Genomic DNA, 23,158 nt, shown 5'->3' on the forward strand with positions numbered 1-23,158 from the left:
GAACCCATGTTGTGTGAAACCCAAATGACATGGAGAGACCACTAATGGGTGGTCGCTGGCAGCCCCTTTTTGAGACAGTAGTGAACAGCCATATGAGATGGCTGCAGTGAGCCATCTGAGCGTCAGGCTGCAGCGTCATGAGAAATTCTGGGTGGGAGCTGCCTCTTTGAGCCCAATCAACCAACGGAAATGTGAGAAAAAATAATAAATCATTTTTTAAGATGCATTTTGGAGTGGTGTTGTTAAATGGCAAGGGGTGATGGGACGTGAATGAATAAAGCACTCGTGTTTAAAGTTTTTACCTCCATTTTATGACTGTAACCTTGTTCTTCCCTTGACACAACCCTGGTATGTGCTTCACATTCATGGCATCTAGCTTTTATTTTATCCATCTTTGTAAAATGCCTTAAATTCATTTTGTAAGAAGTTTCAACGGACATAATTCTTTGTGTATAAAATTCACATCATGTCCAAGTCACAAGTATATATATTAATTTACTTACCTTTTTGAATTTTATAAAGAAATCAGAAGCATGCTAAGAGACAACCTTGTACTTCTAGTCTCAAGGAAATTGAGATTGGGTGAGCAAAACCGAGCTTCATATTCAACGTATCTCTACATGTAGAAGGCATATTTGACTATGTATTTAGCTATTCAAACTCTGCATGTAAATCTGCGTGGCAAAAAAAAAAAAAAATCACCCAGTACTAAACATGTCTTATGTTTTAGCACATAGAGGAAAAAAGAACTATGTTTCTGACCTCTGAGGCATGGCTTATCAGAATGATGAGACATGCAGATGAAGGTGACAGATAAAACAAAACATCTGAATTCCTAAATTACTAATAGAATTCTTAATTCCTTTATCTCAAAATTTTCAAAATCTGTTTTACTAAATATGGAAACTGGAAATCACCTTTATATAATAACAAAGACATTTTATTTTTTCAGGAAATAATAATAAACATTGAAATAGTATAAATAATAGGTAAAGCCAAATGCATCTTACCTATGACTAACAGGTATTTATTAAAGAACATTTTTTCTTTCCCACTGAAGATTCCTGTATTATTGTTTTTCTCAAGTATTAAAATAGCTCATTTGCTTTTGCCTCTAAAGAAATCAAGTCTGTGTTTGAAGAAACATGGTTTCTATGGTTTTACGTTCAGCAAGAACAAATGAAATGACTACAAAAGTGTCCTGAACGAAGAACATGAAGTATCCAAATAATGCCAACATGTTTTCTCTCTCATCTATAGGAATATATGGAAAGCCGAGACTATCAAAGTATCTTTGCTAATGTGCGCTGTTTAAAGAGATTGCATTTTTCAAGTTCACGTAAATGCTGATAGTATTTATATTTACTCAAAATATATTGATGTACCTTTGCACAGGAAAGCTATTTTAATCAAATTGTAGGACATTAGCCCCAGGAGGGCAGAGATTTTACATGTACAGAGCAGTGTGGGGCCTGGGCTGCACCCCTACTGCAAAGATACAAGTCAGTAACATTAAGCCTTAGAAAATCTCTCTGCCGTCCTACAGGCTTCACAGAGTGTGGCAGTGAAATTCCAGGTTGGAGGTTTTGAATGGGGCAGGATGGGAGTTGGGAAGACAAATAAGGAGATGGTGGAAAATAGACAGTAACTTTATCGTTACTGATTTTTTATTTTTACTGTTTCCTTGCTGTTTCAGATATAGGTGGCTGATCAATCAATACGGTAGAAATCCTCACCCCATACAAGAGATTGATGTCTACTTTTTATTAATTTGGTTTTACCGGTGAAATCTACCACACACTTAGAACCGCTGCTGGCACCCAGTGGGTGCACAATCAAAAGCTGTTCACCCAGGTTATAATACTAATAGCTAACCCTTCAATGTCACTTGCTATATGCCAAGCACCAGAGTCATTATCTTCCATAGATCAAGTGATAGGATTCTCACAACAGCATTGTAAGACAGGTACTGTCGTTATCTCCATTTCTGAGACGAGAAACTAAAACTCATGGCTGTAACTTGCCTGAGATCCTATGTCACCAGAGGTAGAAACAGAACTCGAGCCCCGGCAACCTGACTGCGGAGTCTGGTTCCAGTATCTGCTACACTGCCGTCCCTCTTACCTCTTACCACTTACCTCTCTGCAAGGTAAGTCCTACGACTTGAGAGGTGGCTGTTTACTTACACATACCTTTCGCAGACTCTGAGAAATTGATCTGAGTGGGAAGATCAAGTTGGGGAGCATTGAGGTGGCTCTGCAGAGATGCTGGTGGCACTTGAGGAACAAGAAACAATGTTTTGTATAATTACTTTCCCCACTCCGGTCGCATAAGGTCTTGCAGAAAAGCCTCCTGCATAAGATTGAGTGAAAGATGTAGTTGTCATCATGATCGCCGTGCGGGCTGAAGTGACAGAACAAATGACCTTGCTAGAACAGTGCTGCTCTCCAAGAGCCAGGATGCACAGAAAACTAGAGGAATTTTAGGGTAATTTGAACAATATTTTCAAGGATGGCAGCACAGGTTTCTTTCTTCGCAGCAGGCGGCGTTAGCGGGGAGTCCTTTTTAAGGCTCTGTTCTTATCACCTAAAACTTCCAAGGCTTAACTAACTGCCAGGATAATTAGCCCCCCCTGCATACTGGAGGTTCTTTTAGATCCACTTTCGATACATTAAGAAAAAGAAAGAAAATAATCATTTTCGGGTTGAACCACCTGGCCCTCGGATTCTGATATATGGCAAATTGCAGCCCGACAGGAACTGAAACCACATTTCTTTAGGACAATTTTGAAAGAAACCTATTATTTTTTCCCTTATTTTTGAGTGCATAAAATTGTAATATACATTATAGATTTTATTATTTACAATGCCTCCGAGTGGGGGGTTGCAATTAGAATCATGGTACTTTGGAGCGGAAGAGATCCACTGTTGCTAAACCAACCCTCTCCTTTTATATTAATCATAACTACCACACAGACCTATGGTGTGTCACGTCTGAATGAAATACCAAGTAAAATGTTCTGTACTTTCAGACTGCCTACTGATCTTAATGCTTGCTCAAGCCTTCAGTCTAGGGTAAATAATTCAAATCCTTTTCACTTAAAATGCTCAAGGAGATTTGTGGATCTCAAATCCTGGTATGGTTTCACTGAATACCTACAGGAAATAACAAGGAACCTCTACATCAAAGAAAGGCTTATAGTGCTTTGTCTTATCGACATAAGCCCACATCTGTCATAGGAAAAAAGATGGCTGTTGGCATTTGGTACTTTTGATAACAAAACCAAGATATATGGCAAGGAGAACATTACTTCTGTAAGATACTGAAGTCTTCTAATGTATTACTGTATTAATCCAAATTGCATATCAGCTGTACAAGTTATGGTCCATCCTCAATATTGAATGTTATTGAGTCACCAAAAAGAATGAGTGAGCTATGCTTGTTAGCTTCTCAAGTGAGAAAAACAGGTAGGAGAGATGTTTTTATAATGTAATCTTATATTAATGATTTGAATATGATGATATAAACAGGAAGAACAATATGGAAGAATATATAATGGGTAATTAAAGTGAATTGCCTCATTGAGGGTGTGAGTGGGGATGAGAGATAGAAATAAATGTGCAAGGAAATGGCAATCAAGCAAAGAGAAAAGAAAACCGTTTCACCTCAAAACGTGTGATATGTGTGTATTTCAAATTGCATATGCATGTAGAAAGGACATGTCAGAACGCCATGTTAAAAAAGCATGTCATCACCCAAGAGAACATAATTATAAACAGAAATACAGTCCTCCTACTATATGAGTTTATGTCCATGGAATGGTGGAACTTCCTGTGAGCAAGTTCCTGAGTTCACATGGGGGGAGCAGAAGGAGCTAGCCTTTCAGTTTGAATACTAACTTTGCAACTTCCAAGCTGCATGATATCAAGTACTTTTCACATTGAAAAATGAAGATAGAATTGCATATGTTTCTGTGAAAATTAAATGAGATCATGCGGTGTAATAATTGAAAACTGTAGCAAATTTCGGGGAGAAATCATTCTTTTTTCCTCCTTTAAATGCCTTTTCTCAGCTATTTCTCTCATATCTGTCATTTAAAACCTAGAAGTTTGAAGTGTGGACACTGCATGACAATTTCACAATGACTCCCATCAAGTGCTGTGTTATCTTGTACACTCTCTATGTGCTATGGCTGTAGTAGATTGGGGAAATCAGTAAGGACCAAATTGATTGGAGAGGCTTCATAGAGGGAGATTTTGAATGATGTGTGGAATTCTCATGGGAGAAGACATTCCAGATAAAGGAAAAACTTGAACAAGGGTACTCCTTCTGGAACCATAGTTGTGCTTTCTTCAAAGATTTCATGTTGGAGAAATTAGAGAATGATGTTGGTACATAGAAAAGACTTCTACTGTGTAAGGGCAGAGAAGACAGGTATGGTAAGCTAAATTGATTATGTAGAAAATTAAGAAAAGCAGAATTATTGTCTAATTTTAGGGGGGTGGCATTGAATTGAAAGGGACTAAAGAGATGATGTTATCAAATTAGTAAGTATGGTGTTCTGGTTATGCCTAGTATGCAGACTGTGGGGTGTTTGCTAATAGATTTTTTAAAATACTTTTTCTAATTGTTATGTTGTGTGAAGATACACTTATATAAATATATTTCTACTGTGTGTAAATACATTTACACAGTGCAATCAATCAAGCAACTTTTTTTTAATTGGGGCATTATTATGTCTAGTTAATAGCAATTTTTCACAGGAAATTTATCTTATACTTCTTTGGTGTCCATTTTTCTCATTGTTTGAGGCCAACCTTAAAGTATCAAATTCTTTTTTTTTTTTTTGTATTTTAGACATACACATATATGATTTTAATAGTTTATTATTCAATGACTTTGTTGAGGGGAGTTCTTTGTAATTTTTTCATTTTTGAATTTAGTTTTTAGTTTTTTTATGTTTTTATTTTATTTTATTTTTATTTTTTTTTTTACAAATAGTTTATTGTCAAATTAGTTTCCATAAAGTATCAAATTCTTTGACTGAATCTCTTGAGATCCTATAATCTCCTCTCATCGCCATATATTTAGCAAGAAAAGTTTGTAAATGAGTATAACAAAATTTGTGATATGTCTTAGAGGTTGAGGAGATGGAGTCTAAAATCCTAATTTTTACCTCACTCACCATCAAACAAGGAAGTGAGTGTTACGTGAGGAATAACAGCCAAATGGAAAATAAATCACTACTTTACTAGTAGTTTGGCAAGGTCCTTACAAATCCCCAAAGAAGAACTTTCCTGGAAAAACTGAGTTAAAGCCATATTCTGAGCTCAAGGCTACAATGGTAGCTTAATTCCTCTGCCTGTTGTATTTCACCGTTTTGAGATTGCTGGTCCATATCTTCCCCTGAACTCTCTAACAGAGACAAGCATCCAGGGCTTTACCTGAGAAATCCAGTTCGCTGAATGGGCTTCCAGTGTAGAGTACCTAAAGCAAAAGGCCAGACTACTCAGATGGTCCAGACCCTCTTATATCAGTCATACGATCATAAGGCAGCAGAGGGCAGTAACATTGATTCATGAAGCAAAAAGGGAAAATAGTTCCTGTCTTTAATGAAGAGCAAAAGTAGGTTCAATGAACATCCTGAGTTCAGTCGAAATAGATGCAATGCAATGAATGTTAAAGTAGGTTAAGTACTAGAGAAAGTGGTGACACAAAAGTGGAAGTGATTAATTCCTTGAGTGGATCCAGGAAAGCTTCATAGAGGAGGATACATTAGGGATAAATAATGTTTGTCAGAGTAATGAAGCTAACAAGGAGGAAATTCTAGGAATTGAGAATTTGGTAAACCATAGTAAGCTTTGGGAAAGAGAAACAGTTTGGTGTGACTGAAGAATTTTTCAGAGGGGGAAAAAAGTAAAAACTGAAAGGTCTGAAATCTTGTTGTTGGAGAAGGTCATCAAGAGGACTTGACATGAGGTTGGCCTGCAAGCTGGACATGGGTAATTGGAGGTTCCTCACCCCTCCACTGTCTTTGGAATGTTCATTCTGCTTGTCTTCAGAGCTCCTAGAAGATACCCCAACAATGCAGTCTTGAGATGGGAATGTGGCACTGAGACTATCAAGATGGTGTACGTGACTGAACCCAGTTAGGGTCTCTATATAAACTGTTAAGATTGCTGTGTGGGTGTAGGGATATACTTATTCATGGTCACCTAAGACAAATCTCATATGACAAATTTTCTTGCTTATTGAACCTGCCTCCTACCAATCGGGAGTGGCCTGCCTCTTTGCTCTCTCACTGTCTTCCACATTGGGGGTGGGGGGGCCTGGTTTCAGAAACTTCCTGGGAGGCTCCCAAGGAGGGTGTAAATAGCATGCTAAAGAATAGAAGCTTTATCCAATGAAATCTATGGGAGGGGTGATAAAAAAAAAGACACTAGAGTTAAGGTTTGCCCTAATGATATGAATAGCTGGTTATCTCTAAAGATGCCATTACATATCTCCATAATATTCCCTATGGTAGCTATAACAAGTTATCAATAAACTTGTGACAAATTATCAACAAACTTGGTGGCTTGAAACAATATACATTTATTATCTTAACAGTTCTGGAGGTTAGAAGTCCAAAATAGGTTGTCCTGGGCTAAAATAATGGTATCAGCAAGGCTGACTTCCTTCTAGAGGCTCTAGGAAAGAGTCTGTTTCCTTGCCTTTTTCAGCTTCCGGAGCCTGCGAGGATTCCTTTACTTGTAGACTGCAGAAGTCTTCAAAGCCAGCAATGGCTGGTCAAACCATCTCAGGCTGTGTCACTCGGACATGCTCTCTTTTCTCCCTCTCTCTTTTATTCTAAAGGACCCTTGTGGTGACATTGGGCCCACCCAGATAATCCAGGATGATGTCCCCATGTCAAGGTCAGCTGATTAGGGATCGTAATTCTTCTCTCCATGTAACCCGACATACCAGTCACAGATTCTGAAGATTAGGGTGTGAGAGTATTGGGAGAGCTCCTATTCCGCCTGCCCTACATCATTTGTATATATCGATTGAACAGATTAGTTTTTCAATATCACATTCTTATAACCCTGTTCTATAATGACAATGATAATAATAGGTCATAGGCTTAGTGTATAAGAGATCAGATGATATAATGAAAATTTATCATGGATTCTCTAAAAATGTATAAGACATACTAGCAAGCAGCTCATCTTTCTTGAGAAAACAACTCAGCAAAGCGGTAGCAGTATTCATTTAGATAACATTTTATTTGTTAGAGCAAGTTTTGACAGACTTCATTTTAATGGCTGGAGAAATTAAAATCACAACATTTAGTGTGTTGGCATACTTCTACAGGTAGTTGCAGACAATTACATATTTTTGAAATAAAATCACTGCTGCTACATTTTAATGAGAAGATTTGAGGATAGATAGAAGCCATACATTTAAGGAGACATGCTTTAATAGGTGGTAGAAAACTGGCAGAAAATATATCCACTGTGAAGATTTCTACAGTTCCCAGTGATTCTTTTGGTATAAATAACATTTTTAAATGTGTACTTTCCTGAACAGAAAAAAACAGCAATTCACTTTCTGAATACTTTCATATTTACAATGCCCTTTTAAAAATAGTAAGTTAAAAGGGAGTACTGTAATGTGAACTATACTATTTTCACAATTAAGAGAAGTAAAGAATTCAAATATACTAGCCTAATGAGATCCGATATTTCTCACTACTCTGAAAGGTTATAGAATAGAATAGTTCAGCTTTTATATACACTATTTTTACATTTACAACCATGAACAATATTAGAGCTTGACACATTTATGTATTTCTGATTAAGAATTTAAAGTTATAATCTATTAAATAAGTATAGAAACAGCACATACCTCCTTGTGATGTTAACCCAAAAAAACAGAATTGTTTGTCTTTTCATTTGTGAAGTTTTGTGTTTTTTTTTTAATATTAGGAAAGAAAACGAATATAACAAATAAAAGCTTAAGTTGTTTTAGTATAAATTTAAGTTCAGAACAACCCATGCAATGGAAAGATGTGTTCGTTCAATTATTTCAGCTCTAATTTCTCTTTTAATTTACACAAAAACCAAGTTTACTCAAAATATATCTCATTGTTATAATAGCCATTTCTTTTTTACTGCTTTATATTCTGCCCCTTCATTCTCTCATATCCCCCTTTCTGTAACAGAGCTCATTACCAAGATGATAGGGGACTAGTTTCAAAGGCAACATGAGTCACAAAAAATATCAATCCGGTGGTTTCCTTCAGGACATTCATATATTGTGTTAGAAAGAAAACCTTTCCTTGGGCGCAGTGATATCACTCCTGAGAAACCAATTACTTTTCAAATATTTGCAATACTATTTTGACACAACTAACTATGTCATGTAGGAAAGCAAACCATAGCTGTACGGTACATAGTTATGGCATCATATCTACAGTTCCTACACTGTAAACAGAAAAATGGATTTAAAATACTTAGGTAGTAATTAATAATTAGATCATTGATTCAAGTCATTTTTATACATTAGCCGTCCACAGCCTGGCTTTCTTATGTGTCACAACAATTATCCATAGTTCTCTATTTTTACCTTAAACATCCAAAACAACAAGGGACATTTTTGAACAATCTATAATATTCTTCTTGGATCTAAGAAAAAGAAAAAAAAAAAAAGAAATGTTAAACATAATTGCAACAGTCACATAAAATGATTTCAAATCGCTTTAAAGTGTTATATTTGGTTTTCTAAAGTATGATTTTCTCATTATCTGTCAGAATATGCTCCAATTAATGTAAGCTATGTTTACATTCCCCAGAGCAAGTTCTTTAAATATCATATGTCCACACGAACGGATAGAAGTTCTGATTATTTTGACGCTAAAATGTACTGTATTTAGGCAATAAAGACAACACGAATCCATGAGAATAAGAATTTTTATCAATTTGGTAACCGATGCTACTTGAATATGTTATAAGTTTGACCACACGTACAATAAAAGAAACTGCTTACTTTTCTAGACAAGACACACAGGAATAAGAAAATGAACATCCCCTGGAAGGCGTTGCTGACGGTGAAGAGGTAAGCTGTGACCACTGACGCATGCACGACATGGAGAACCCCGAAGATCCAGGTGGTGCCGAGAAGGAACAGGAGAGCAAGGGCGCCCCTGGCACAAGACCTGTATGTCACGTAATTAAAATGTTTCAGTTAAGAAAATGACATAGACTCAACCCATCCCTAAGCTCCTCAACTTATGTGGGAAATGGCCTTTTGGTACAATTAAGAAATCTTCTGCAAAGACTAAGAGGGATTTTGAAACTGATACATCATACAAGTTACATGGGACAGCCTTTAGGGTATGTTACTGCACCGTGACAGGGATGCACTTCCAAAATGAAGGCAACATTATTAAAATAGGGTATTTTTCAAGGAATTTCCTTAATGCTAAATTTTTTTTTAGCGTGTAGTTATTTTTAAGAGAGAGAGAGTAGAAGAGGGGCAGAGAGAGAGGGAGACACAGAATCTGAAGCAGGCTCCAGGCTCTGAGCTGTCAGCACAGAGCCTGAGGCAGGGCTCGAACTCAAGAACGTTGAGATCATGACCTGAGCTGAAGTTGGACACTTAACCAACTGAGCCACCCAAGTGTCCCGGAATTTCCTTAATCTTAAAATATTTTTATCTAGTATACTGCCGTGTATGTGCTTTGATTTCAAATCAAATGTTGCAATAATTCCTAAAGGTAAGGCATATATCTGTTAGGGAGCATTTTCCCTAAGAAACCTTGCAAAGTATACCCCATGGACTTGGGTCAGTACATGTGCATGACATCAAAGGAAGCTTCTGCTTTCCTTTTAGGTTTAGTAAAGTAGAAAGTGTAAGATATAAAACTAGATTTTTTTTTCTGCTGTTGCAATACAGTTGCCTCAAAATAAAATTCATGTCAGAATACCGCTTTTTTAAAAATTAAAAAAAAAGTTCGTGCACATACTCACTCTGACAAATTTTCAACTTATTGCCTATGACTTTTGGTAAAACAATATTCAGTCCTGCTCACTGAGTACATTGCTTTGAAAATGAGGCAACTAATGATTATTTTCTTATTCAGTCTTTGTCCAATCATTCTGTACTGCAGAAGATGTTTTAGCAGTATACCTCAGAAAATGAGTCATTTTCAACTTTATTAAAACCAGCACACTACATGAAGCTATGAATGGTGAAGAGTAAAAGAAAGTAATCGATCAAACGTTTGCTAAATCCTAACTATAAATCTTGTGTAAGGTATTGAAACTACAGGAGTGTTTCCAAGCAACACAAACGTTAGACGTTTCTAATGTTCCCTATAGTACACTTGAGTTTTTCCTGAACAAACCATTTTCGAGGTCTCAATAAATCAGTTTTAAAGACAGAGTTGAAGGTAAAATCATGGCAGCATGCAAACTAGGAGTCACAAGAAAGAAACACAGTTACTAAGCTCCGAGGAATGTTTTCCAAAGAAAATCACTAAGGCCATTTTTTGCCTTAAAACACAGCCATCATCTTTTCTTTCAAAGGGGATTATGTTAGAAAAGATGGCTTTACTTACCAGTTAATCTGTGGTGATTATAGTCTCATTAAATGTATTTAAAATGCTATTTGACAATAAGTTTTTTAATATGGCAGAAGAAAGTTATAAAAAATAATTTAAAAAATAGCTCTTCCAAGAATTACTTGTGCCTTAAGTTACTCAATCTTTTAACTACTAAAGAAATAGAGTGAAAGAGACATTTACCTTATGTTCTCATAGCAACTGACTTCTGGTTTCAACCCTGCAGTGTGACGAAAAACTTTGTATATGATAAATCCAAAAGCCAAGAGATTAACCTGAGAAAATAAACGAATTTCAAAGAAGAGAATTTTCATGGTAAATTAGATACATATGAAGGAAATAAATAAATAGTAAAGATTTCAAATAAGATGGAAACTAGAAAATCATAGAACTTTTGTGTATATTACAAAATACAAACCCTCTGGTAGAAGCTGATCTGTGGTTGATCTTTATAATATCACTGAAAATTGTTGGTACAAATGGTAGTAGAATTTGCCAGATTGTATTACAAACAACCTGTTCAAGAAACTTCTTCAGATGTATGATCACATCTACAGATTGATGAGTATCAGCTGCTGCCAATAATAAGTTAATATGCATATTAAGTCAAATTTCGGTTTGAAAAACTTTGTGAAAAGTTGAGAAATCAAATTTTTCTTCATTAAATTGTATGCTGCTTCTTCAAGAAGTGTTAGTGATAATTCTGTCAGCCTTTAAAAATTTTAAGTGGAAAAAATATCAGAGGGGTTAGAAAACCCAGCAAAACACCTTCAATTTCTATTGCTAGAAAATGTTTGAATGTACTTTCATTTCTAGGATTCATCTAGCAATGTCTTCTAATATTTATGCTGAAATTTTCTTTCCTTAGATTTAACCTCAGAAACTTTCAAAATATCAATCAATGAAATCAATGTTTGAAGGCATATGATTTTTATTAGTAAACATTTATCATTCCATTGTTTATATTTCCTATTATTGGCTAAGTAGAGTACACACAATTTTCACTCCTTTTAAAGTGACCACTTATGAAAAGTTTCCTTTTTTCCATATTTTTGGAAACCTTTAAGTCATATTTGTAGTGCCAGAGGACTAAATTAAGGATATATTTTAATGTATATCTACTTTAATATGAGAATATTAACAATTAAAATTATTAAATATTATAAAAATAATTTGTAGATTAATCACTTATTGACTATATTTTGTTAATCCAAACATATTTTTTTCAAAAGACATTTTGTAAGAATAGTAAAGTGCAATATTTTAAATCTAATTCATATACTAGTATTTCAAGAGCTTATAGCTATGGAAAAAAATTGGCCATTTTCCTCTTGATTCTAAGGAGTTTTACATAACTTCTCAAAATCTACTTACTATTATAAAAAGCAGTATGAAATAATGGGTCAGATAATTTCATATAGTCACTTCTCCATGGAGAAGTCCTTGAGAGAAAATCTTAGAGGAGTGAGGGGCTATNAAAAACTTCAGCAACTGCAGAGGGGAGGGAAAACATATTAAAATTGATTGAATTGACAGTTTCACCCTATCTGAGCTCAAATAACTAACTAAAATGATAATTTAATAATATTTCAGTTTGTAAGTACTATACTTATGAAGGAGGGATGCACAGTATTTTCTAGGTTTTTATAGCTATAGTTTTTTAAAATAAATTTGGAAACAATTGTATTTACTTTTATACTCATATGCATATATTTTTTAAATAATAAAAAGTATTAAAATTTGGTTAGTATAAATAATATATGTCAAACCACTGGAGGTTTGAATATTTTCAAAGAAATTTTATGAAGTATTTATATTAAATATGTTATTTCAACAGAGAGTTATTAGATAGCTTTAACAAAAAATTGTTTTCTAGATGCATACATTTTCCATGTGAGTAATTTATAATATTAAATAAAGTTTCTTAAATGGTTTTCAATAAAACAGTTTTGAAAAACAGTTGCTCATACTGCTATATCTTCTCAGAAGTACATATACATTTGAAATGTTGTTCCACATTGTTTTACAACTATGTAAACTTATTCCCTTCAGGTGATCTAGTTCTGGAAAGTACATTTTTGTGTACAATAAAGAGAATGTTTACATACTTATAAAAATCAGGTGTTGCTGGACAAGTAGGAGACTAATTCCTATTCCATAATTTTATACTTTCCCAATTATAAGAGAAAATAGGTTAAAATATTTTTATCAAATGGTGTTATGGTTTTATGTAATGAAAAGAATCCCAAACATGTTGATTATGTTATTCACATTCATTGGTACTAATTCAAGTAGATGAGGCTTTTTACATGTATTCTAAACATTTTATAAAGGGCCCAGGTCTCTGGTATAGTGATGAGAGGTGGGTACATATTTGAACGAAGCAGACATCGTCCTTTGTTCTCATAATCTTATTAAGAAAATTATACAGAAAATTATCACATAAATACATATAAATCTAAAAACTGTGATAAATGCTATCAAATCTTAAATTTGGGTTATTAGGAGAGACAAAATGAGGGTGGATTAAGATAAAAGTTCAGGAAGTACTTCTCTCAGGTTTTAGTAGTTAAGCCAAGACCTAATAAATCATAATGCATTAGCAGATCAGAGAACCCATGAGGCATGGAGAGTTGAGGATATGGTATACCTTGAAAGAATTATCAAAGGGGGCTGGGGTGTAGTAAACAAAGGGAAGGGTAGTATGAAAAGAGGTGAGTGAAGTAAACAGGGCTGAATATTAGATTTTATCTTAAATGCAAAGGATTTTAATTTCCACTCAAGAAAACTTTTAAGCCTTTTCCTTCAGGAACTTACACTATAATGGAAGAGATAACCAGTTAATCGGTAAGTACAACACTATTCAGTAAGTGTCCAGTGATGGTTTGCATAGTAAAAGAACACAGGTAAAGACACGCTATCATATGATTTCTAAGCCAATCTTGAATGATGAGTGAAGCCAAAGGAGGGCAACCCAAAGAAAACAAGTGATTACTCAGCGTCTCAGTCATCAAACCTACCTATGCATCTATCTCATTTCCTAGGCGATCAGACCCAACGGCTCAAAATATTATGCTTTTTAAAAAATGTTTATTTATTTTGAGGGAGACTGAGTGTGAGCAGGGGGAGGAAGAGAGAGAGAGGGAGAGGGAGAATCCCAAGCAGGCTCCACGCTGTCAGAGCCTGATTGTGGGTCTCTGTCTCATGGTTGATGAGATCATGACCTGAGCCAAGATCAAGAGTTGGATGCTTAACTGACTGAGCCACCCAGGTGCCCCTCAAAATATTATCCTTAATGCCTACCTGACTGCTTCACTATGTCTACTAGGCATCAGGAGTTGAACATGTCAAAAACTAAGTTGCTGTTCTTCCCCAAAGAACCTATTTTTGCTTCAATCTTCCTCACCTCAAAAAAAAAAAAGAAAAGTTACCTCAGCCCTCTAGCAGATCAGGCTTATTCGTCAGCAAACCCTTCACCTCTACCTTTAAAATGTATCCAGAATATGATTACCACTTACTGTCTTTATGGTGCCTTTATGGCGCCTCTCCTGGGAGAGGCCACACTGTGCCTCACCTGGGCTATTGCAAAAGCCCCCTAATTGGTCTCCCAGCTTCCATCCTCACCTTCCTACAATCTATTCTCACGTAACAGCTGTCAGACTGATCCCTTCAAAATGTAAGTCAGACCATGTCTCCATTTAGAACCCTCCAATGGCTTCTCATCTCACTCAGAGTTAAATAAAAAAGGAGCTCACAGTGGCCTCTAGATTTGTCTCACTATACCTCTTCTCTCACATCCTACATCTCTGTCCTTTGATCACGTCACTACATTCACATTGGATTCTCTGTCCTTCCTCCAGCACACCAGTGCGCCTTCGGGTGGTTACATTTGCTAGGCTTTCAGGAACTGCCAGGGCAAATTCCCTCACCACCTCTGTTTAAAAGCCACCTTGTTATTTACTGCCTCCCAGTGTATGTTTATTGAAAACTGAAACCCAAATGATAAAATCAGCCCTGAGTTCCATTCTGTGGCAATGTAGTCAATGGTGGTATTCTCTACTGCTCTGGACAATGAAAATTCTGAATGCAAACATGTTCTTTCCCTGCCTTACTCATTAGAACACTGATAGGATTCTCCTTGACCAAACTTTAGCCAGGCTCCTCTGAGCTCTCTTCTCAACTAGGACTCGGCCTTGGGCTTCAGTGTCCATCTCTGCAGAGTTCAGTTTTATCCAGAATCCTAAATCAGCTTAGAGAGAATCCTACGACCCTTGATATCTGGTCATTTTCAGTATCTAATTAAATTCCTCACCCCCACCGCTGTTATCTGATCTGATCCCCACCCTTTTGGCAAGAGTCCTGTTAAAGTAAAGTTAGCAAGAATTCTCCCTTCCCCTGTCATCCGCTCCTAGTAATTTTCCACACACCTCTTTCCCCAACACACAACCTTATCCTTGGCTATGAATCCCCAGCTGTCTTTATTGTCTTCAGAATTGAGCTGAATTTCTCTTCCTATTGCAATAGTTTTGACACCTATCACAGTAGTTCTGAAAAAGTCTTCCATACCATTTTAACAAGTGTCAGAATAGTTTTTTTTCTTTAACAAAATTTGGAGACAAATGCAACATCATATTATAATATTCAGCAAATTTGGGGTAACTGGAAAATCTTATATTTGCTGCTTTTACACTGCCTGCATTCTCTCTTAATCCATAAATATATAAGCTACTTTAAATCCTTTTTCAAATAGAGTGAAATAACCATAAGTAAAGAATCCATATCACCCAGAGGCACATGACTTTATTTACTTAGGGGTGGAATTTGAGTTGAAACTCCGCATTCTACATGGTATGGAAAAATATTTTCAGGAAAGAATGTTTTATGAAGTAAGTACAAATAGTCTGAGATAAAATAAAAACAAGAGCTCAAACCAAGATTATATAGAATTAAAAGTTATTTCTAATCATGAGAAATAGTTTACAATTATTCCAGAAGTAATGACTTTGAGGTTAGATAAATAACTGCATTTTAGGATAAGTAATAGGAAAGGTAGCACGAACACTGTGTTTACAGGCAATTCTGCCTCCATGATCCCGGACTTGAATACTTGAGTGATTCTCTAAAATACAAGGAACATCATTAATATGAACCTTAACTAAGAAAATAGTGCCTTTAAAATGATTCACAATCTGGCTCATTACTGTTTACCAATGTGTGCTGATTTTATCAGCATGGTTCCCTTTTTATCTCTAAATATTAGTGCCATGAACACACAGGGGCTAATTCATGACCTGCAATTGAACAAAGTCATTCATTACCATTTTTGTTTCAATTTTTAAAAAACAGCTTTAGCTTGTCAATTAGGATTCCTTAATATTTTTCTGGGAATAATCAAGACAAGCACGTTAGGTGGCAAACAAGAACTCTGAAACTCATTGCTGCACTTGAGAATACAGAGAAAATGAAAATAGCTGCAAAGAAAAAAGAATCGCTCAAAGTCATGAAAACTTAACCCTTGAGAGAAAGTAATATTTTAAATTTAAAATCATTCTCCTAGCTTCATCTTAAGGAATATTTATCTATACAGAGATCTGTTTTTTCCCTTCATTGATATATGCAGTGGCTTCAAAGCTTGGCACACATGCTCTGATGTTTCACAGAGTGCATTAAAAATTTTTAAGTACCTTATTTTTTTTAAATAAGAAATTTACATAGATAAGCTGGGGAGAGAGCATGAGCTAATTCTGAAAGATTTAGACCTACAGGTACATTCAACCCAAGGGCTTCAAATTCAGACTTCAAAATGAAGCATCCCAATCAGTCATTTTTCTTTTCTTAGTCTTTTTCTCAATAATTGATGAAGCCATCTATATGCTGATGTCAGATCTCACCACAAAGAATGAGAAAATTTCTCTTACAGCACTTTTAGACCTATGCTTTAATTTTTCATATATAGCAAATGGAATCTGGTTCATTTAAGAATGTGTCATGATCACAACTACTATGTCCTTTCAAATAGTTTTATTACCTTTAAATTAACTGGCCTAGTTAATCTGTTTCTGCCATGGACAAAGGGTGGGTTTCTACTAGCCCACCGAGAGGGCATTCAACAAAAACAAAACTCACAAAAAACAATGCCCCATTCTCAGTCCCTAGGTCACTGCAAAATGTCTCTGTCATTTGCAATTGAAGCTTTAAAATGAGAGGATATCATCTCTTAATGAAAAAAAACATCTCCTAGCAACATTGGAATCAAGTAGTCAGAGTTTTGTCTTCATTCTGATTTTATTTCATAATTGGCATCAGCCCTTACTTACTTACTATGCTAATTACATAGATTATCAGAAAAGCTGGAGTATGTGGTAAGCAAAAAAATGTCCCCCCGTTCCGAGGAAATGGGTACGACTAATGTCTGGAACCTGTGAATGCAGCAAAAGGGATTGTGCAGATAGCATAAAGTGATGGACTTTAAGTTATCCTGAATTAACCTGTTGGTTCCAGTGAAAGCATGTGAGCCCTAAGGAATGAAAGAGGAAGGCAGAAGAGATTTAGCAGCCAGGTGCTACAGAGAGAGGCAGGAGAGGGAGGCAGACGTGGAGGTCAGAGAGAACCGAAGACAAAGGGGCTCGTCAGTCAGGAAATGAGGGAGGCCCCTACAAATTGAGCCTGACCTCTGTCCGACAGCAAGGAAATCAATCGCACGAAACTGAATTTGGTCAACAACCTGAAGAAGCGAGGAAACAAATTCTCCCCCAGAGCCTCCAGAATGGCCGATGCCTTACTATTAGCCCTAGTGAGACTCTCAGCAGAAGAAACAGCTGAGCCACGCTGTACCCAGACTTCTGACCTCCAGAACTGTAAAATAATAGATTTGTTGCTTTAAGCCACTAAATTTGTGGTAATTTGTTTTGACAGCAACAGAAATCTAACGCAAGGTAAAAGACGTGTACATATAAAATAAAAAATTGCATACATATGAAATACCCTATAAATACCATGTTTTCTATATTTTAAATAAAAATTTTAAATCCAGGGGCACCTGGGTGGCTTAGTCGGTTCAGCGTCCGACTTTTGCTTAGGTCATGATCTCGCGGTTCGTGGGTTCGAGCCCCGCGTCGGGCTCTGTGCTGACTGCCAGCTCAGAGCCTGGAGCCTGTTTCAGAGTCTGTGACTCCCTCTCTCTCTGACCCTCCCCTGCTCATGCTGTCTCTCTCTCTCTCACTCTCTCTCCTAGAAATAAATAAAAAACATTAAAAAAATTTAAATCCAGTTTAAAATAAATACTAACTTATCAATGACTCATATTTATTATTGATGTCCTAGATGTGTGATGAATTATCAATTATACAAAAACTTATTTGTGGATTCTGTTTCTATGTTCTTAGAAGATCAACACAAATTACAACTAGTACATGACTTCCTTTTCAGTAAGTCAGAAATGCAGTTTATACCTTCAAGTCCCTGTCACATTTTCTTCTGTATAATACACACCTTGCTAGGCCCTTCTCATAGGGTTGCCTCATTAGTAAACCAAAGGACAAGATGCCTGTTAAATTGGAATTTCAGTTATATGACAAATAATTTTTTAGTGTAAGTATCTCCCGTAGAATATTCGGGGCATACTTTAAAAATACTTTGTTGTTTATCTGAAATTCCAATTAACTGGGCAACCTGTGTTTTGTATGGCAATCACAACTCCATCGCTTTAAAATTATTTTCACATCTGGTCCTTTTTGTAACTTGAGGACACTGGCTTCTCCGTAGAAAACCCCAAGGACATCACCCTCTCCACATATGACAGTTTGAAAAGAGATCTCAAAGGAAGAGGGGGTAAATTTCAGATGCTGCAATTGCTGTGGAACCAGAACATGTGTGTATGTGCAGAGACTGATAAAATATATAGTATATAGTGGATGGAAGCATGTATAAATGTTTTGAGCCCAGTAAAGAACACACCCAGGCCAGGCAGACCTTCCCATTAGAAATCCCTTGATGTGCGTGGTGACAGCTATGCTGAGAAGCCACGGATTAGGCTGGTACCTGTTAACAAACTTCTGTTAATGCAATAATGGCTAGAAATAAATTTTTCAAAGCTTAGATGTGAAATTGCATTAATTGTACAAAACTAGGGGCGCTCGGGTAGCTCAGTTGGTAAAGCGTCCGATTTCAGCTCAGGTCATGATCTTGCGGTTCGTGAGTTTGAGCCCTGCATCAGGCTCTGTGCTGACAGCTCAGAGCCTGGAGCCTGCTTGAGATTCTGTCTTCCTCTCTCTCCCTCTGCTCTTCCCCTGCTTGCTTGCTTTCTCTCTCTCTCTCAAAAATAAATAAACATTAAAAAAATTCAAATTTAGTGAAAACTCACAGAAATTATGACAATGACCAGTTGTCAGGATCATGGAGTGCAGTTACTTTCTTTCCCAATATATATCTATATGACTGCTAGAAAGCATCTTTCTCCGAACATCACAAGCCTCATTTAATTGCACATTCCTGAAGCTTCAGATTTAACAGTCTTGGAAATATCCACAGACCTATGAGATAGTTCCCAGCTCAGGTTATCCACCTTTGGCTCAGGAGGGAGGAGACCAGAGAGAAATAGGAGTGCAGTTTATATAATTCTATGAAAAAATGTTAGGAGTAATCTGAAACAAATTGAAACACCTAAAACAATTCTGAAAATATAATAAATATATCTAAACAGGTTCTAAATATTATAAGAGGAGAGTATCCTGCATAGAACATCTGAGATATTAACAGTATTCATGGTACTAATACCTTGAGGTTGATTCTTTAGAAGATAGCAATGCTCTCCCATCAAGCATTGGTTGTTGGGGTTTACAATCGGATGAACAGTTGTTCTGGGATAAAAAGCATTTTGCAGGTAGTTACAATTTGCTGTAACTTTGAGACTTGAGTCAATAACAAAAACATAATATCTATGAGTATTTTCTGTGTGTCAGACATTATTGCCAGTGTTTTTGTTTTTAATTCATTTCACCCTCACACAGACTTTATGGGGTAATTCTTATTATTCTTAATATTATCATTATCATTACATTTGTTTCACACTTAGGGCAACAGAGGCATAGATGTGCCCAAGGTGACACAGGTAAGAAGTATCAGAGCAAAGATTCATACCTAGTAGATGGCTAGGGAGGATAATTCCCTTAAGCTCCTTTACAAATCACAGATGAAGGCCAGTGAAGAAAAATTAAATTGGCATTGAAAATTTCACAAAGTTAACTGATTAAACATTTATTATACTATCTGCTAATAGTTGCTTCCTTTTATAAATGGTTAAAAGTAGAAGAGTAAAACAGTAATGAATAGTGATATGATTAACTGTCTGGCATTAGTGTTCATTCATTCAACTTAGTCAAGACACCAGTGGTGAAGGCCTTGGAAACATGAGTAGGATTTAGTATGTTATGCCAGTGATCCCCTAATGGAGATGTCTGTCTTCACTGTTCTCTGTGATCAAAAGATCTAGAAATGTGATAGTCTTCAAATGTGCTCCACATTGGTGGTCAAGTAAAACGCCTTAAAATAATCTACTGAGGCATAGCAAGAACACATTAGAGTCCCATTGATATTTTTCCAAGGAAAATTAAGGTTTATTATTTTTTAGTGTTTATTTGTTATTTTTGAAAGAGAGGGCAGGGGAGGGGCAGAGAGAGAGGAGACACAGAATCTGAAGCAGGCTCTAGGCTCTGAGCTGTCAGCACAGAGCCCAATGAGGGAGTTGAACCCACAAACCGTGAGATCATGACCTGAGCCAAAGTCAGACACTTAACTGACTGAGCCACTCAGGCACCCCAAGATTTACTCTTTAAAATATGTATGACACTGGTGCCCTCAAGCCATTCAGCGGGATGAGTGTTTCTAAAGGTAGAGAGATTTGGCCCTGTTGTTATCTTACTGCCTACTCTAACAGATTGTATGTGTGCCTGTTAAGCGGATTTTCATAGCACATTATATAATTTTGACAAAGTAACAGAACAAAGTGAAAAATTAAGACCTAAAGTGTCTCCAAGTACATTGTGGGTTAAAATTAATCCTGATAAAGAATACACACATGGGACAATGACAGAAGTGATCATTTTTCTACTCATAGAGTAAGTTGTTTGCTAGCAAAGCTGTAAGTCCATATAAGTCAACTAAATTAAAATACATGAAGATCTACTCAAATTTGATAAAATTCATTTAAAAATTCAAATTATTAAGAGGACTATTTGAAATATGCATTTAGATCCACAATTTTCAATTGTATTTAAAGTCATAATCAATTCAACACATAATTTCCCTAAAGTCAATAATACATGTTCAAGAGCCTCTTAACTTTTCTACTTAGTGAGAGTATTAAAAAGTCATGTACCATTGGAAAATAGCTTTGTTCTTCATGATGAAGTAAGAAGATATGATACGGTATGATATGGTAACTGATATGATCTCTGAAAAATAATATGGTACAATTTTAAATTTATTTCATTTATAAATTTATTATTTATTATTTTAAAAAATGTTTACTTTGAGAGAGAGAGAAAGACTATGTGTGAGTGGGGAAGAGGGGCAGAGGGAGAGAGAGAATCTTAAGCATGCTCCATGCTCTGTGGAGCCCAATGTGGGGCTTGATCTCATGACCATGAAATCACAACCCAGGTGATATCAAGAGGCAGATGCTCAACTGACTGAGCAACCCAGGAACCCCGGGAGTTTTAAAAAGTCATGTACCATTGGAAAACAGCTTTGCTTTTCATGATGAAGTAAGTTAATTGAAATAGTTTCTGGAAAATAATATGGCACAAAATAAATGCATTCATTTATAAATTTAAATACACATTCCCTTTAGTAATATTATTTCAAAGTGCAATTAGGAAGCATTACTGAAGATCTGAAGAAATGAATGTTAGAACAAAGCATTCAATGTGATCCCTTGGCTGTACATTCACACTAAAGTACAGATTTAATGCCTCTTGGTGAAGTATCAGCACTGATAACCATTAAAACCAAGTGTTAAACTGAGCTTAGATCTACACTTTTGGATTGCTGTATTAAAATGTAATCAATATTCCATTTAAAAATCTAATAATATTTTAGAGAGAATTATTAAAGTATTGTTATCTTTAAAATTTTGAATTTATATTTTCAGAATGCTTAATAATATATATTGGATATATTGTAAAATGTGACAGAATGTATTAGGAAACTAGTAAATATATTCAATTTTTCAAGATGTAAACTATTTATTAAGGTACATATTTATTACCGATGGTCTCTTGAGTTGAAAAATTTAGAGATCATTACCTTATGTAATTTGACAGTATGAAAAGAACAACAGAGGTGGGGTACCTACGTGCTTTAATCGGTTAAATGTTGGACCCTTGATTTCAGCTCACATCATCATCTTAAGATTTGGGGATCCCACCCCATGTGTGGCTCTGTGCTGATAGCATTGAGCCTGCTTAGGATTCTCTCTCTCCCTCTCTCTGCCTCTCACTCACTCACATGCTTTTTGTCTCTCAAATAAATAAATACTTAAAAAAAAAGCAACAGATGCGTCTTCAAAATAAATAGGATAAATGGACTCAGAGCCACATTTCATGGATTCAAGTTTTAGCTCTGATATTTATTTACTGGTCAATTATTTAATTCTTTGTATTTTGCTTTGTTCTATGTAAAATATGGATAATATTAATATTTATCATAAAGCATTATGTCTATTAAATTATAGAAAGTACTTAGAATAGTGCTCAATATATAAGTTCTCAAGGAACATCAATTATTGTCACTAGTGACAATAATGTTCTTATGGAAATACGTTCTTTCAAATTGTCTTGATATTTGGTGTGCCGAATGATAAATATAATATATTTACTCCACAGTTGGATAAGAATTATTCTGTGATATAGTCTCATTGGACCTATAAAGAGCACCTTATATCAGAACTTACACCTTTTAGTCTTTATTTTGGGCAATGTGACCTCAATGGAAAACAGATGATCTTTTTCCACTTTCAGGAATTTCCTCTAAAATAATACTAGCAAAATAAATACTTCAACAATAAATCAATAATGTACTATAATTCAACAATAAGTCAAACATTTATTGTTCATATAAACAATTTCTCATTTTTTGTTGGAGCTCCACTAGCGTAGAACTGAAATTTCCACATCAAAACTCTGGCTATCTTCAAAAGTTTATAGAAAAGGTAGGAGTATTTCAAAGGGTGATCCATAGATAAAATTACCAGATAACTGAAATAAAAGAAACATATTCTTTATGAATCTAATATGATATTCTGGGATATTTTATGGGAGAGGATAGCTATCTTTTCTTAAATCACTTTAGTGTAGAACAGAAGTCAGGAAATTTTTTCGGTAAAGGGGCAGGTTGTAAATACCTTAGGCTTTGAGGGCCATATGGTTTCTCTTATAAACACTGAACTTTGCCATACCATTAAAGCAGCCTTGGATAATACACAAACAGTAAATGTGTTTCTCAGTAAATATATATATATATATACATATATATATATACACACATATATTATATACA

The 23,158-nt window shown here is 35.6% G+C and overlaps 1 protein-coding gene across 3 annotated transcripts in view; it reads right to left on the reverse strand.

The window, feature by feature from the left end:
• Positions 1 to 7,246: 7,246 nt before the first annotated feature.
• The window catches only part of ADGRL4 (adhesion G protein-coupled receptor L4), a 111,337-nt gene continuing 95,425 nt past the window's right edge, over positions 7,247 to 23,158 (reverse strand). For 2 of the 3 annotated variants that reach the window (XM_077771131.1, XM_077771129.1), the window contains 3 exons: positions 10,787 to 10,878; positions 9,028 to 9,196; positions 7,247 to 8,666 (listed from right to left, as the gene is read on the reverse strand). In XM_077771131.1, coding sequence (XP_077627257.1) covers positions 8,604 to 8,666; positions 9,028 to 9,196; positions 10,787 to 10,878 — 324 coding nt within the window. In that variant the 3' untranslated portion in view covers positions 7,247 to 8,603. Of the gene's footprint in view, positions 8,667 to 9,027; positions 9,197 to 10,786; positions 10,879 to 23,158 lie in introns of those variants that run through there. The other variant, XM_077771130.1, reaches the window with a different exon arrangement.

Source organism: Crocuta crocuta, unplaced genomic scaffold, assembly GCF_008692635.1.
Source record: "Crocuta crocuta isolate KB4526 unplaced genomic scaffold, BGI_CrCroc_1.0 scaffold125, whole genome shotgun sequence".
Lineage (NCBI taxonomy): Eukaryota > Metazoa > Chordata > Mammalia > Carnivora > Hyaenidae > Crocuta > Crocuta crocuta.